The 17,071-nt window shown below is 39.0% G+C and overlaps 1 protein-coding gene across 1 annotated transcript in view; it reads right to left on the bottom strand.

The window, feature by feature from the left end:
* Positions 1-10,954, bottom strand: part of LOC144632740 (uncharacterized) — a 61,720-nt gene extending 50,766 nt beyond the window's left edge. Inside the window, 9 exon segments of the mRNA XM_078491495.1 lie at positions 1,910-2,019; positions 2,356-2,748; positions 3,742-4,371; positions 4,784-5,200; positions 5,371-5,760; positions 6,035-6,125; positions 7,152-7,414; positions 8,510-8,635; positions 10,623-10,954. Coding sequence (XP_078347621.1) covers positions 1,910-2,019; positions 2,356-2,748; positions 3,742-4,371; positions 4,784-5,200; positions 5,371-5,760; positions 6,035-6,125; positions 7,152-7,414; positions 8,510-8,635; positions 10,623-10,704 — 2,502 coding nt within the window. The 5' untranslated portion in view covers positions 10,705-10,954.
* Between the last annotated feature and the right edge of the window lie 6,117 nt (positions 10,955-17,071).

Here is a 17,071-nt window from a genome sequence, read left to right as displayed (position 1 = left end):
CAAAGAAGGTCGAAATTTTGGGGCCGGGAACTGTTGTTGGAGGGTGGTCAGTGGTTTGTTTACTAATATGATATCGTGCTTTTTTAGAACACGAGTCAGAGGTTCTGTTACGCCTTTAATGTATGGTAGAGAGGCGAATGACTTGTGTGATTCGGGCGCCTCAACCATCTTGAAAAATGTTCCAACAGGCTCCGGGGACAACACTGTCGAGGGTCGGGTTTTGTTAGACTGGATGTTTTTAATGAACTTCGATGGGTAACCATTAGATTCAAGTGCTGAATGAACTCGGTTAAGTTCTCGTTGATTTCCTTCGGAAGAGTTGGGTAGATTAAGGGCTCTGTGTAAAAGAGTTGCCGCCGTGCTGGTCTTGTGTTTATTATCATGGTGAGAATTATAATGTAGATATCTGTCTGTGTGCGTGGGCTTTCTATAAACATCAACAGCGATGGCACAATTTCTCCGGGTGACCAAGGTGTCGGGAAAAGAGATCTTTCCATCACATTCAGTTTCGATGGTGAAAGAAATATTAGCGTCGATTGAATTTAATGTGTCATGGAAAGCTAACACATGGTCTTTTTTGATGATGCAGAAGCTGTCGTCGACATACCGTTTCCAGATTTTAGGAGGAACGGATGAACTGTTAATCGCACTTTCCTCGATCTCTTCCATACAGAGATTGGCCACAACAGGGCTAATTGGACTGCCCATTGCACACCCGTGTACTTGTTTATAGATTTTGTCGCTGAACATAAAATAATTGTTGGAAAGGGTAAATTGGAGGAGTGATATTATGTCACTGATGTCCAAATTTGTTCTCGATGAAAGAGAGGCGTCTTGTTCAAGTATATATAAATACATGCTTTATCAACAGGGATCGCGGTGAACAAAGATACGACATCAAAAGAAACCAGGACTTCATTCTCGTCAATGTGATCAATCTTGATGTCAGATACTTCTTTGGAAAACTGTTAGGAATTGGCAACAGAATATCCGTTACGATCTTGAAGCGGAGATAGAATATCTGTTAAAAATTTGGACGTGTTGTAGAGAGCTGAGCCGATGCAGGTGACGATGGGTCTCAGAGGGTTCCCTTCTTTGTGGTGTTTAACAGAACCGCGAATCGCTGGTGGTGTGCCATCGGTTGAGTGAAGTTTACGATAGGTTGATTCATCTATCTTTTGTTGTCTCTTTAGGGAGAGTAACATGGCGTTCAGTTCACGCTCAATTCGACGGAAAGGAGACGTGGAAACTAGTTCATAGGTGGATCTATCATTGAGTAAAGTTTCCAGTTTGTTGTCGTAGTCTGATCTATCCATGACGACAAAGCAGTTTCCTTTGTCAGCTTTCATAATGACTCTTGACTGATCCTTCTTAAGGTCGTTTAAAGCTTTTCTTTTTTTAAATCTTTCTTTTCTTAAATCTTTTCTTAAATCTTCTTGCTTTGGTGACATTTTTTGTTTACGCAGAATAATAAGAATTCAGTATAGAGCCACCAATGGCCTTGTTCAAAAGGGACTGATAATACACATTTTGAGGAAAAGGTATTTTGGCTGTTTTAATTGTAAAAATTGAAATGGGTTCCCGTGAACATGCTTGATTGATAGGGTTTGATAGGGTTTGTTAGGAAATTTGCGCTGGCAAGGATTTAGATAGTAAAGACGAGAACGAAACTAAATTATTTCAAAATACAGCTGTTACAGTCCAGAAGAAGTAAAATAAAGAGAATGGTCAAGAATAATTATGATGACGATGTTTGTGAGTAGACATGTCTCATGCGGCAGAAATAGACTGAAGTTATCAAGATCAAATGCTTTTACGACTGTTTTATTTACTCACGTTTTACCAGGACCCAGTAAGCTTTAAAGTTATCAAAACATAAAGCCAGATAGAAAACCATTTGTGTTCTTACCTTCAGTGAACGAAAGCAAGTAGTGTAAGATCTATCAATGGCCAGAGAGGGATGATAAGGCAACAGAACACTTGAACTTTGTGTCAAACTCCGGTGTAACAATGAATTCACTGATGTAAGTAAAGTAAAACAAATGGGTAATGTAATTAGTATACTATGTAACTACGAACTAAATTACGTTGCAGCAGTACAATTCTGAGTCGGGTGGGGATTGGAAAATTTGCAAAGAACTGCTGTGTCGCGTTAGAGATAAGCGATGACACTTGATATCAGTTGCTAAAGCTACCACTGTTAAGATATTTCGGGTGACAATCTGTTCACTTTTGACAATATTGACACGATAGCTTGAAAATGAACCGAGCCAACCGATGAATGTTTCCTTTTTTTTTGCACACCTAAGAAAATGACAATAAAATTTGCCTTCAAAATAGTTCATTGAAACCTACCGGGTTGCTTCTGGCACAAAGGGTACTTTCTTGACCCACAGTTAACATTCTTTATCCTCGATGAACCAGCCGATAAAATAGCACAGCTCTGGATTTCATCGAAAGCGGTTGGATTTCCTGGTTCCCACAAAGAGCCATTCAACGGGCTGCCATCTATCCACATCCAATCATCTTGGGCCAACAGACCAATGTGCAAGTTGTATGGTATCGGTGTCATTCCTGCTAACATCTCGGAAAATGAAAATCTCAGACCTTCCCGAGATATCTTGGCCAAGGTACCTCCTTCAAGATTGCACTGCGCCAACGCTTGTTGCCAGTTTAGGGAAATCTTGGTATTGACGGAGAAGCAACCACCATGGAAAGGGAAAAAGTTCGGAGCGCATGTCAAAGGCGCTGCGAAAAAACAAAATAATGCCCAGCTTTCTATTGCAATACTTTATCAAGTAAAATGGGCATACCGTATTTATTCGATTAAGCGCCCAACCTCGCGTATCAAGAAATGGTCTATTGTTGTGTTTCAACTTTTTGGATTAAGCACTAAACAATAGTCCCTTTGTTCTTGGTTGCGCTAAGGGACTTTGGTCGAATTAGCGCCTACCTCGAATAAGCGCCAGCCCTGTAGGTAGGAAAATTTAATTAGCGCCCAGCCTCGAATAGGCGCCCACCGCCACCCCTCTACAAAAACTAATGTGCACAACAGAAGTATTCATTACTATTGAAATTGAGATTGAAATTGGCGTAGTACTACCAAGAGACTACCCAAAAGACCGAGTTTTCTTAATATTTTACAGAAAGTTTCAATGAACAGTTGCAGCTTTGGACATCTTCACGTTTTGTTATTATATATTGTTTCCTTGCAAAATAAACGTAGTAATTTCTAAAAATGGTGAAAATTTAATAAGCGCCCAGCCTCGAAAAAACGCCCACCTCGAGTAAGCTCCCACTCTCAAGGTCCAAAAATTTAAAAAGCGCCCGGGCGCTAAATCGAATAAATACGGTATGCGTATGAAGGGCTAGGCCAATGGTGTCTTGAGGTACCTCCAAAATCTCCTAATCAACATCGAAAGGTAAAAATTAAATATTGATGACAATAACTTATTTTTGACATTTTGTAGTACATCTTTCCTCCCCACCCCCCACCCCCCCACCCCCCTTCCACTCTCCACCTCGTTCATCGAGCCATGGATGTACATACACGGATCAAATTAGAAGAGTACTCTTAACTAAATGCAGGGGGCTGTTCTTTAAACTAGCTGAGGGCATCTATAACTACATAACGTACTCTTACTGACGCACTGACTGATTATTTAAGGTTAAGAACAAGGCCTCAGACACTACAATCCATTGGCTGTTCTTACCGTCAAGAAATTTGTTCAATATACTTACTGGTTTGATTACACCTTTCCTTAACCTTCATTATTTGGTCCATTGAAAGCGCCTGATCATAAAATTGTAAACACGAAATTCTGCCGCGGAAATGCGTGTTCTGGTTTCTCGAAGTACCAACTTCAACAACAGACTGAGTTGCTAGTTCCATTGTTGCTCTGATAGACCTCTGTATGACAATACTATCGTTGACACAAACAGTTGCAAGACCTCTGTGGTAATCATAGGTAGCTCCAATAAAATTCCAAGCGTTTGCTTCGAGAGCGTTCTCCTTATATAGCAGGTAACTCTTGGAAGTCTTTCTGTCCATATATCGGACTTCAATTCCTAAGGTTGAACGAAAAACCATCATCGAGCAGCCGTAGTTGAATATGATCGGGCCACCATTGTTGTCAAGATACACCCATGCAAAGACACTGATTGAGAACCTTGTATCAAGTTCTCCAGTGTTGTTTAGTTCCATATAGCTACTTTCTTCACCGCTAAAGAAGAAGGAGCTATTTGGATTTCCAAAAGGGCCTGGTGCAAATGCGATGTTATTAGACACAGCCTTGGTGGCTCCATTTGGACTCATATCCACAGTTCCATTGGTGCCACTCAGCGAAAAGAGAGCCACGGGCAGAGGAACAGCTTGGGATAGAAACAACAATGTAATTAATGGAGAATTATTAGCTGTTCGTGGTTAAAAACCGTAATTAAAGCGAGTTCATTGTCACAATTTTTGACAAATTCAAAAATGATATGATAAAAGTTGTATCGAGTATGTTATTTTTTTGTCATTGTTATCACTTTCCTTTCTCCCAATCGTTAGTCATCCTCACATCCTAATGGCTTCTTGACATTTTCCAAGTAAATTAAAGTTCACAAACTATTTTGTTGGGAAGATTTTAAAGCGCTCGTTTTCATGCCAAAACAGGGTATTTTTTAGGATGCCGATTTCATTTAACTTTGAAAAAAATTATAAACGTGTTCAAAGCGTGTTTTTCTTGATGATGCAGAAAACAAAACCTGGTTGACACCAAGAAGATTTGTCGCAGCATACCTAGCGGCTGTTCACAGATATATCCATGACGGGATTCCTGGCTGGTGCAGCTTTGATCATTCCAACGCCATCCATAGCCATGCCAGTTCGAGAACGAGCCGCATTTTCCCTCTCCGTCAGGTTGGCTTGGACCCCAAATGTTATCTTTATTCGACACATTTTCGCCGTCAAACCAGATCCAGCTTAACTTGCTGCTTAACCCAAGATACAAATCGCGGTCATCGTGCTTCATTTCTCTCCTCTGCTTGGCTAGAAATTCCATTGTTGCCGCATTGTTGACAACGGCAAGATTAGCGCCTAATCTGTGGCAGGCATTTCGCGCGTTGCCCCATATCCGAGTTGATTGGAAATGAAACAAATAGCACCATTTGCTGGCTTTAAACCAACCAGGCTCGCATCCAGAAATTGAACGAGTACCTGCAAACAAAAAAGTGTATTTATTATAACTCTGTCATGTTCGATTGTTTGGATTTGTGAACTTGGCCAACGTTTTACACAACGCTCTGCAAAAAACCATCCCCAAATTTTAACAGTACAGCTTAAAAAAATTATCACAAATGCAAAGCTACACTTTTTAGGTCTTTTACCTGTTTCAGTAACATTGTAAGCATAAAAAGAGAAATCCAGATTTCCCTTGCAACAATTCGCATTTCCGTGATCATCAAGGCTGATCATTGGTCCATAATTACTTCTGTCAAAAAAATAAATCCTGCTGGAATTGCGTCCCACGCTCTCGTTATTCAGGACAACAACATCTAAGGAAAAGTTTGTATAGTCAAAAAGATCCAACTTTGAAGTAACAAAGCTTTGTCCTTTGGGCGCTTTAGAGTAGATAAAGTATGGTGGCTCATTCGGATTTCCTCGTGGATGTTCGAGAGTGAATTGGAATTCTTTAGAGTAGAGACTGTGTTCGGCGGGCTGAGTGGATATTCGGAAGTCTTTGCCCTTGTATGAAGACACGTAGTAGGTTGTTTCTCCTGCAAAAGAAACATCCCAGTAATGACAAATGCACCGAGGCCTTCAAAAGACATTTTCATCTGTCACTTGTGACAGAAGAGCAGTAATATAGTTAAAACTCGAAAGCTAGAAACTTTAAAGGAGAGTTCATCTCTAGTCTGTAAGTGAATCAAGAAGTCAGCCTTACGACGCGTGCGCGTACAACATTGGTAGTTTACCAAAGTTGATCACAAACAAAGGTTGCCTTTTTACCATTAAAAAAAGAAATTCGGTTGATGTTAATTTTGTTAATACCTGTTTGTTGGCAAGTTCCTCTTTGAAACGAAAAGTCGTCTAATGCTGCATCTCCAAGATGAGTGTTGCCTCTAACTCCGTCGATAATTATCTAGAAAAGGGACGTAATAAACTAGTAATAAATACAGAGTCCTCACGTGCACGTTGCAGGTCGATTTGAGTGCAAATATATTATGTTCTGACTAGATAAATATCATCAGCGCTTTTCGGCCGTGTCACCATGTGCAAGTGTACCCTACTCCACTACTTTTCACGTGAGTTTCAGTTTCGCCTTATTTTCGCGCATCATTAAGGTGCCACGAAAATTAATCCAAAGAATACAGATATGTACAGATGTTTCTCACCTTTTAATTTTCTTGCCATGACAAAAATGATGTGTGGCAATGTACCCCATCCTTAATTAATAATTGTGCTCAAACATTTTACTTTGCTTAGTTTTTAGTTCAGTTTTTAGCTAAGTTCTTAGTTTGCGAACTATAATAATAATTCATTAATTTATAGTGCGCTTTTCAACATTAAAATAATAAAAGCGCATTACAATATTAAAACTTCATAATATTATAATATACCAATTATATCCATATTATTGACAAGATCTAAAGGCTAAAAGCTAATTTAAAAAAATATGTTTTAAGGCGAGATTTAAAAATAAGAATTGAACTAATAACTCGCAGGCTTGATACAGTGAAAGACCTGTCACCAAAAGGATTTTTCATTTTGCCTGCTGGGTGCAATAAAAGCGTGCCTGAATTTATAGAGCACAGTGAATAGCGTCCGTGCTTTCTTACATTAATTAAATCGCTAATATAAGCTCGCACCATGCCATCGAAAGCCTCAAAAGTTAAAAGCAAAATCTTAAATGAATTCTATGCCCATCTAACTGGCAGCCAGTGTAATTCTTGTAAAACGGGAGTGAAATGATCATATTTGCGATTCAATTGTGCGACTCAATTGCATAATTAAATAAGCAATCATGACGTGGACTGAACTGGGTAGCAACAAGCATGTAAAGACGATAGCTGAATCCGTCTACTTTGAAGCCCGCGAAACTAGAACACATCAAAGTAATTTATTTTTCAAATCAACTAGCTGGCTTTGAAGGCATTTCATTACTTACTTGATAACTTGCAGTCTCGTTGATGCTTATTTGCCCCTGTATCCAGCGGTCGCCGTGATTCTGGGACTTCAACCAAACCGGTTTTAACTTGTTTGTATCACGAGTTCTTATGTACATAACTACACAGCTCATCAGCGTGGAGCCAAACATGTGATAGTAGAAAGTCATGCATTGCGGTCCAGACATCCATGGACTCTCAAGTCGCGCAGTGTCTCCTGGCTGGCGTGGAAGATTAGTCTCAATATATATGTACATACCATTCCCTAGATTTGGAAAAAAATGTATGCGTCATTTTACTATAACTGAGAGAATTATCGCGCATTGGTCGAGAACTATTGTCGATGAGGGTTCAAATATAAAAATTTCACCCTGTTGCTGTTACGCAATGCAAGGTGACTTTCCGAAAACTTGAGAAATTATGTCAACTTTTTCTAATAAATCGAAACCAGCAAGTTTTAAAATTCAATTTGGATATTTGCAGCAAAATTTCCGACGAAATCATCTGCCTTAAGCAGAAAAAAAGTGATCTTGCGAGCTGCCATGCATGCGCACAATTGAGCACCGTTTTTCCTCGTAATTCACCGGTGAATAATATCGTACCTCGAGTCTTAGTTCCTTACTGCGCACGCTTGACGAAACGAGCGGCTCTCGAAAGTTCCGTTACAGGATCGAAATTGATTGGCTTTAAAAACAAGAAAAATTGCCGGAGTAAAACACCAAAAACATGCAAAAAGCTCGTTGGCCATTATTTTGAAAGCTAGGCATGCGCAATTCAAACGGAAGTCAGACATTTTCAGACTTCCAATCAGAACTTTCCAGGGTCGCTCGTTTACCGACCGTTGGTCAAATGGAACGAAGACCCTCGGTACGAGCATGACGGTGAAGTTTCGGTGATATTTAAAAGAAAAAAGAAACAAATCGGGACAACATTTTTTCCACGTAGACCATATAACTTATAGACCATCTAATAGGCCATATGGTCTTATAGACCATAGACTGGAAATGACGCCATAAAATGTTCAAAACTCTGCAGTGAAACATCTTGCCTCCCGCTCGCGGTTTCACTTGAGTTTTGATCATGTTATGACGTCGTTTCTATGGTCCATAAAAATGTGGTTGGTTTGTTAGGTCGCCTTCGACTGGCATAACTTTTAAACCGTCTCTCCGTTTCCCGTCCAACATTATGTTACTATGGCCAAAATAGGCCATCAATTCAAACCGTCCCTCTGCAGATATGGAACTAAGAAAAAATATCTCTTTCCACGTAGGTGTCTGTGTGTATATATGTATGCAGTGATATATTTAAGTAAAAAAATACAGTTTTGTTTTGTTTTGTTTTTAATTTTCCTGGATGTTACCTGAAGTGTGATCCGCGTTTGGTCCTGTAAGTCCGGTAGGAGTACTGTACTTCCTGAGCGTCCATTTGAAAATAAAACTTAAATTGTTCTTCCAGAAGCACATGTGCACATCAAAGTTGCAATTCCCTTGACATAAAGAAAGATATGAAGATTGAGGATAAGGCTTGGGAAAATATAATCAAACAGTTGGTTACGCACCCCCACACACATTTCATTGTCCGCTCATATACAGCTAGAAAGTCCTTTAGAAACTTCTCAAAATGTTAAAACGACTGTAGGTGCACTTATAGCACAAAAGGGGGACCAGATACTTGAATGTGAATTAAGGAAGTCACTGAACCATAAAAAAGGGGTGGTCTATTTTTTTACACCTAACCCCCGGTGCACCGTGTGAAAATAGAGATTATTCATCCATCCATCCATCCATCCATCCACCACCTTTAACCTGGAGTCTCGCCTGTAAATCCCCACCCTACAGGAAGTAAACTTGAGAACAGATTTCAACCTTTTGTTGTTGTTTTTTTTAGAGCAGTAAAAGCAGACAAAATAAAAATGCCTCATCTCAAATTTAAAAGATCAGACTGAGTAAATTTTGTTTATGAGGGTCATTAGATACATGTGGGTGACATCTCGATTTTAGACCTTTTTGCCACATGGTTGTCGATTACAATTCTATCATTCTAACAATTCTGTCTATATAGAACTAGAATGCGAAATCAATCACCAAATATAAATTTTATTTCCAGCAACAACAATAACGTAAAATATGATCAATAAAAATAACATAACATGCTCAGGGAAGTTAATTCCCGGCAATCAGATTTCATAAGGTTGTTCTTAAGGCAAGCATCGTTGTTTTTAACCACATCATTATCCGTTTTGCCATTCCAGTTAACATTTAACAAGGTGACCTTTAAAAAGAGAGGAAATGCAATAAAAATGGCCAATTGGGAATTGGGAATTGCTGGAATTTGGTTTAGAAAAAGTCGCGACAAAAGTCAACTTTTTTTCTCTGCGTTACCGGTTTCGTCATTTTCATGGTCTCCACTCTTATCGACCATAGCTCTCTACCAATAAGCGGTCGAGAATTTTCTCAGTATTGTGTAAACAGTATTCTTGTATTTGGAATTATGAATATATGAAATCATATATTTGAACTGCCGACAAAGAATAAATGAAGAGAAGAACCTCGCAGTTATGAACGCAACTTAAGCAGTTGCAAAAAAAAGCCTGAGAAAAACCAGGCAGCCTGATTTTTAGGCTTTCGTTTCTCAACTGCGTAGGTTGCGTTCATAACTGGGAGGTTCTTCTCTTCATTTATTCTTCTATTTGTTTAAACATTAATGAACCGGTTAATAATGAAATAAGGTGAACTCAGTTCGATCAAGTTTTATCAACTTCCAAAGAAATGACGGATGAATTAAACAAATAAAGTACAAATCCAATAAAACTAACTGTGAATTTGTGGCAAGCGAAGGTTGAACCAGCAACAGTTTCCAAAACACTTTCAAAGCTTGATCATCTCTTGAAAAACGCTTTTAAATTTTTACCCAATTCTGCATTCATAAAGGTAACTGAGGCTAGCTTACGTGTATTTAATTTTATGAATGCGAACGCTTTCTTAAAATTGTGTTACTTACCGAGTTTTTGATCAATTCTTTTTATTCGATAATCGAAAAAAAAGTCAAAACGGAGCACAATCAACTTTGAAGTAAGTGAAAATTGTTCGCAAAACCAGACGTTTTTGTTGATTATTGGGAATGTTCTACCTTTATTTATTTTGGCTTATAACAATTGATTGCGAATTTAAATAAGATTGAAGCCTGCAGAGATAGCAATTGTCATGTTTTGTTACGTGTGTGAAAGTTACAACTGTTGGCGTTATACTTAAAAAAATGAATATTAAATTTATATACTAAAATTAATGGATTTTCCGTTACTGTTTCATTTATACCTGAGATAAATGTTGAAAACCAAGCCTTGGAGGAAAAATATAAGATGAACACATACGATAAACACAGCCAAAAACTTGTGTTTCCCGTGTGAAGAACTAAATTAATTTTACCCAAATTGTTAATTAACTTACGAATCCATTACGGAAGGGAAAACTTACCGGTTACTTCTTGCAAGAGGCCAGCTCTTATTCCAAAAAGCCCATACGTTAAAAACAACAAAAATGTTCTGTGCATCATCATACAACTCTCGTATAATGCACGATTTAAACGAAAACGAGTGACAAATACAGTATTTTTAGGCTTCCTGCTGTCGATTGCCGACTAAGTGTTCTAGAATACAGGGCGATCAATCTATATTGCACCGTTAAGAAGTGACTTAATCTTTTTTCACTTCGCCAGTAGGAACGGTGTATAAATTGTCTTAAACAAAACTGCACTTTCTAAAGCAGTAAAATCCGAAAAACGACCGAAACCCTATAGCCAACATCACTGTTTAAACAGCAACAACAACCGAGTATTAACAGAACACAGTTTATATAAACTACACAGCACCACCTGGTGTGTACTGTTAAGTTATAATGTCACACGCATGGCTCTCACAAAATCAATATTTAAGAGGGCGTCCGTGTTACAGCGGATAAGGCACTTTTCGGACCTTCACCGATTTCCCTGATTTTTTCAGTGAAAGTCGACAATTATATCCCAGTAACAAATATCACATTTATTTGGATCAATTCGATATTTTATATTTTTTGCGAGGCGATTTTCAAAGTAACCTCAGAACCATGCAATTCGCCATTGGAGACTCCGTAAACTTGCTATAAATGACAGTCGCTGCCAAAACTTTATTACTCAATTCAACGAGCTGATTATTTTACATATTAAAGTTTCATCTTCCCTCGATAGTGTAGAGGTTTAATAATTGAAATCTTTTTAAGTCTCGTTAAGTTATGATTTTTTTAATTTGACTCCCAACAAACTCCGGAATGTGCAAAGCGTGACATGCCTGTAGTTGAAAGCCATTTTCTCGAATGTGGGACCTGATCTAGAATCGTGTCTATTGTAACTCAAAAGTACTAACACCATTATAGAAAAGTATGAAATAAAATTTGTGGGCACTCTTTACTGCGCGCCGTACATAGCTCCACGAATTTCCCAAATATTCGCCATTTTGATCCAAAACAAAGAAAACGCTTGAGCGACCGATAAACCAATTCCAGAACCGTGAATGTTTGGAGATGTGTTAAATACTGCTAGAAGTCAGACTGTAAATGGAAAATATTTTTCTTTCGCAGTTCCAACCGTTTTAGCCGATTTCTCGGTGTTTTCAACGCTCACAGCAATAAATATATCACTTCGATCAATATGCAAATTTCGGCAAAGCCCATGTTGTCACGAAACATCTGTATACCGCAACAATTTGCCTAAAAACGTTTTCCAAAGCAATTATTTCCTTCTTACCTGGCCGGGCGATAAGATTCTTTAGGCTTCTTTGTAGAAGCTTTCTTTTTGTTTGTGGCTGTAGAGAAGCTGTTTTCATTTCCCACGCTGCAATGAAACAGTGTTTGTTTTGCCGCAAGACTGACTTGTTCGTTTCAGTCTAATTCAATTAAAACCGGCCAGGCTGCCTAGTTTGTCAAAACCCGGGTTTTTGTTTTCGCTTGGCCTTTTCGAGGGGACTTTTTCAAGAAAATTCACGTTCCAAAAATGCCCTTCTTGTATTGAGTTGAAACTTGCTGATTTGCTGTCGAGGGTGTCGAATATTCTCTTTGTCTTGTCAAGACTCGCAAATTTCATACAGGTTCCTGATAGAGGGAGGCGAAAGGTGGAGGGGTGGGGGGTGGGGATTAGGGTAAAGCCCTAGCCTATTGTTTTCCCGTATTTTCCAAATCCAAATCCCAGTTCTATCTATTGGTTTTTACTTGTGATTCCCAGTCTCAGTGACCCAAATTTCATTTTCCCAGCAACAATTTGCCCAATCCAATTTCCCATTTTACCCCCTTCTAGCCCCTTCTCATAAACAAACAGTAATAAACAGTTATTTGATGAACATCAAAAGTCTCTGAAGTATTCGAGACATAAAAGTAAAAACACCAACAGTCGGGGCTTTATAATTGGAAGTCATTGTATTAATTTGATTTTAATAAGATGGTGGCCATTAATTTATCTGTCATAATTTAGTGGGCGGGGCATTGCATTAAAGTGTCTCTAAAACAAGAAAATAAATATGTAACACAAATGTGCATTTCGTATTCTATTGCTATCGGTAATTGAAGGGAGTCGCGAGCCCTGCTACGATTTATGTTTTTTCGACAACATGAATATAACAAATATGAAAGAACCCGCATTTTTACATTTGTCCATTAACTCATCAAGTCTTGACTACTAATAGTTCTCACTATAAAGCTGCCCCGCCTTTTTATAATTTGTTTTACAGCAATAATCTAGGATTAGTAGAGTCTTTTTGTCGCCTTTAAAATTAGGCTTCTTTTTTACTGTGCCATGTACGTCAAGACATTGTTTGATCTCTTTGCTGCGGAATTTCTTGTTGTGTGACACCATTGCGCCAGTTCAAAAAGCCTAAAAATTCCACGAGTAACAAAACAATTTTTGATCCTTATTCAAACCACTTTATTGATCAAATAATCTGACAGTTTGTTAGCTAAACGAATTACCCCCGAGAACAAACCTTAACGCTTGAACCAGCTCTTGAAACACAAGTTGCCAAGAACACGAAACCGATTGCTCGAAATCTTTCGACGTATATCAAATTTCATTTTCACTTAACACAACCAAAGCAGAGAAACCGCTCGAACAAATCTGTGAACACGCGTAAGCCAAACATCGGAGTGATCAACGTGTGACAAATGCCAAAACGCGGGTCAGTCTTTTTAATACCGTTCTAACCCAAGATAGGGATTTTTATTTACCGCTACCCCCTGTTATCGTGACATCATAATACCCATAACTTCTTCGGGCATTTTCTGCCTTTACGTCATCATTACCCAGGAATCCCTTGCGGCAAAACATTATCATTACTCAGAGATTCCTTGCGGCCTTGTTCGAGCAAATCGAGGTTTTTTTTCTGGTACAGTGGAACCCCGTTAATACGGACACCAACGGGTCAGGCCAAATTGTCCGTATTAACGGGGTGTCCGTATTAAGCGGGGTCTCAGAAAAAAGTCACGGATACATGTTTTATCGACACAAAGACGAAGGCAAACGTTTTCGCGGCAACAAAACGTTGTTGAATTGTACTGTTACTGTAACAAATGCAAACTGTGAACTCTCTGACTAAAATTAATAGTTTTTTGCACGATCTAGTCAGACACCGAACTAAACTTTAATAAAATAAACAGTGGAATTATTTGAAAATGTCGCAACCTAACTATATACAAGAAATAAAACGTGTTTCAACAGCAATCGAACGTCGCGACAATGGAAATTGACAGTGCACATATAAACAGTGTCCGTAAAGCGAGGTTGAAAATGTATGACAGTTTGTCACTCGGGACACGGAAAAGTGTCCGTTGTCCGTATTAACGGGTGTCCGTATTAAGCGGGTTAATTTAAGAGAAAATGTATGAGGTTTTCGTCGGGACCAACGAAACTGTCCGTAATACCGGGGTGTCCGTATTAAGCGGGTGTCCGTAAAGCGGGGTTCTACTGTATACATACCGTATATTCGGACTGTAAGTACATTCTCTATATATACGCTCTACAATGAATGCCTCCTCGGGCTTTCGTCTCTGGGCGAAAGCCCTGCAGGGGCAATAACAGAAAACTGTTTTTCGTGAAAAGAGAATCGTAATATTAACGACATTTACTACGTTTAACCTTATGTGCTAATGAATGTTTCTTTGCAAGGTTAGTGACTTGTTTATCCCTTTATATTCATTCTTTTTCAATCTTGAACAACCTTAGTTGTTCAATCAGGTCTTTCTTTTTGTCTTTCGATTTGAATTGGACCTCAAAATGGCGCAAGATTTCTTTGAGCATTGGCGCGTTAAATTTGTCCAGTTTATGTTCTTTCACACACTCGCACAGGTTGAATGCGTCGTACGACACTCGGTGCTGCGGCCTCAGTTCGTTCACTACCTCTTTAACAAGTTGTTGTCTATCAACTTCTTCTTCCTCTAGCAATAGCTCCCTGGGACTCAGGTCGATTTTTTCTGGTTCCTCCTTTCTTCGTCTAGCCGCTGCACGGCGGAAAAAGAAGCCCTGCACTTGGCTCTTGGTCAGCCATTTTTCTCTGCCAAATAAGCGATCGTTCTGCTCGTTTCTTGCCTTGTTGGTAGTTGCGTTCATAGTTTGATGCTGATGTCTTCAGCGCCATTAGGGTCAACCATGTTGGCATTGTTTGCCTTTTCGATGTCCGAGTCAAGCAAACAAAAGAAAAGATTGCGTGAAGTTACGCTGTGGAGCGTTTCCCTGGTTTATGAGGCGATTCATCTTTTTTTTATTTTTTTTTTATTTATTTATTTTTTTTTGGGGGGGGGCGTCTATTAGACACTGGGCGTCTATAGACTTTACATCTCAAGGGAGGTGTTTACTAGATACGAGGTTGTTCGTTTATTTGAGGGTGGTCGTTTATTAGACCATATACAAGAAAACGTCGTGTCTTAAGTCTATACCATGTCTTTCAGGTATATGAAAGGGGTACCTTTTTTCAGTAAAAGGTATACAAAAAGGGAACGATTTCTGTCAAAATCGTTTATAAAAGGGCAGGGGTTAGAGCTCGGTCGAAGCCTTCCCGTACAAATTTTTTTAAAGTACCCCAAGGGGGAATATATTTCACTCAAATTTAGCGGGATAGTGTTAACGCTTTTTTTGAAAAAAAAAAAAACCACACCTTGTAATGGTCAAGTCCGCACTCAGTCTACTTTACAGCCGTTGGTAACGTTACGCTCTCGCCATGATTAGATCGGCTTCCGTAACATCGCCGCATTTCGATAAGTGGCAGCTCGACAAATGAGCTGAAATATCCGAGTTTCACTCAGAGAGCAACACATGGCTCTCCTCATTCCTACTAAATCCACACGGAGTCTGTAATATCTCGTGAAGAGAGCAGTTGGATGCAATAGCTGCCATTTCGTGCAGAAAGGACGCGCAAGGATTTTCTCGAAATTAGACAAAATCGCGGACATTAATTGGTCGGTTTAAATTGAATTAGATTGAAACAAACAAGTAAGTTTACAAAAACAAACATTGAGTTATCCCAATTATTTGTATTTTATGTCTACAATGCTTCAAAGACTTTAAATGTTTATAGGATAATTGTAGAACTTGCTTTGCCTCATTGCAGTCCGATAGTTTTCACAAAACACTGTTCTAATATGCAAACAAAACTTGTGCGACGCAAATCAGGGATTTCCCTTGTTTCCACAAGACCAGACTGGATTGTTATTTTTTCGAATAAATCCCTCCGAAAAAAAGCCAAGCAAATAAAAACCATTTTGGGTATGAAAAAACATCCTCAGAAGCTTACAATGTTTTTTAATAGGTTTTGCAAAGAGAAAAACAAAAAAAGGGCCCGACAGGGGTTTGACAAATAAGGCTTTAATTCAGTGCCGTAGCAAGGGTAAAATAAGTGGGGGGGAACGCGAGCGCCGGAGGCGCGAGCCGCTAGGGGGTCTGGGGGCATGCCCCCTAAGAAGATTTTGAAATCTAGAAGCTTGGAAATGCTATTTCCAGCGTTCTCCAAGAGCTATTTGTGATTTACGCATATCGCGAATTATTTACTTCCTACACTGTCTCAGCAAACCACTGAAGAGAGTATAACACTTGCAACACCTTTCAGAGTCATCATAGTACGTTCTGGTCTTAATTTCTGGTTTGTTTTAGTTTTTGGCCGTTTAACATTGTTGTGCATCACCCTACGTACGTTAAAAAAATGAAAAGAAGTACAAATGTTATTGTTTCAAACCTCTCGGGAGATAAAATTTTATTTTCAACATTTTATACACGTCTGTTTTTCTTTTTTGGGAAAAAAACTGGGGGGCACGGGCCCCCCCGGCCCCTCCCCTTGCTACGGCACTGCTTTAATTGAATTAGACTGAAATGAACAAGTCAGTCTTGCGGCAAAACAAACACTGTTTCATCGCAGCGTGAGAAATGAAACAGCTTCTCTACAGCCAAAAACAAAAAGAAAGCTTTTACATAGAAGCGTAAAGAATCTTATCGCCCGGCCAGGTAAGAAGGAAATAATTGCTTTGGAAAACGTTTTTAGGCAAGTTGTTTGCGGTATACAGATGTTCCGTGACAACACGGGCTTATGCCGAAATTTGCATATTGATCGAAAGTGATATATTTATTGCTGTGAGCGTTGAAAACACCGAGAAATCGGCTAAAACGGTTGGAACTGCGAAAGAAAAATATTTTCCATTTACAGTCTGACTTCTAGCAGTATTTAACACATCTCCAAACATTCACGGTTCTGGAATTGGTTTATCGGTCGCTCAAGCGTTTTCTTTGTTTTGGATCAAAATGGCGAATATTTGGGAAATTCGTGGAGCTATGTACGGCGCGCAGTAAAGAGTGCCCACACATTTTATTTCATACTTTTCTATAATGGTGTTAGTACTTTTGAGTTACAATAGACACGATT

This window comes from Oculina patagonica, chromosome 1 (genome assembly GCF_052425735.1).
Source record: "Oculina patagonica isolate OP01 chromosome 1, crgOcupat, whole genome shotgun sequence".
NCBI lineage: Eukaryota > Metazoa > Cnidaria > Anthozoa > Scleractinia > Oculinidae > Oculina > Oculina patagonica.
The sequence above is the reverse complement of the archived record's forward strand: the minus strand, read 5'-3'. Positions and strand labels throughout refer to the sequence as shown.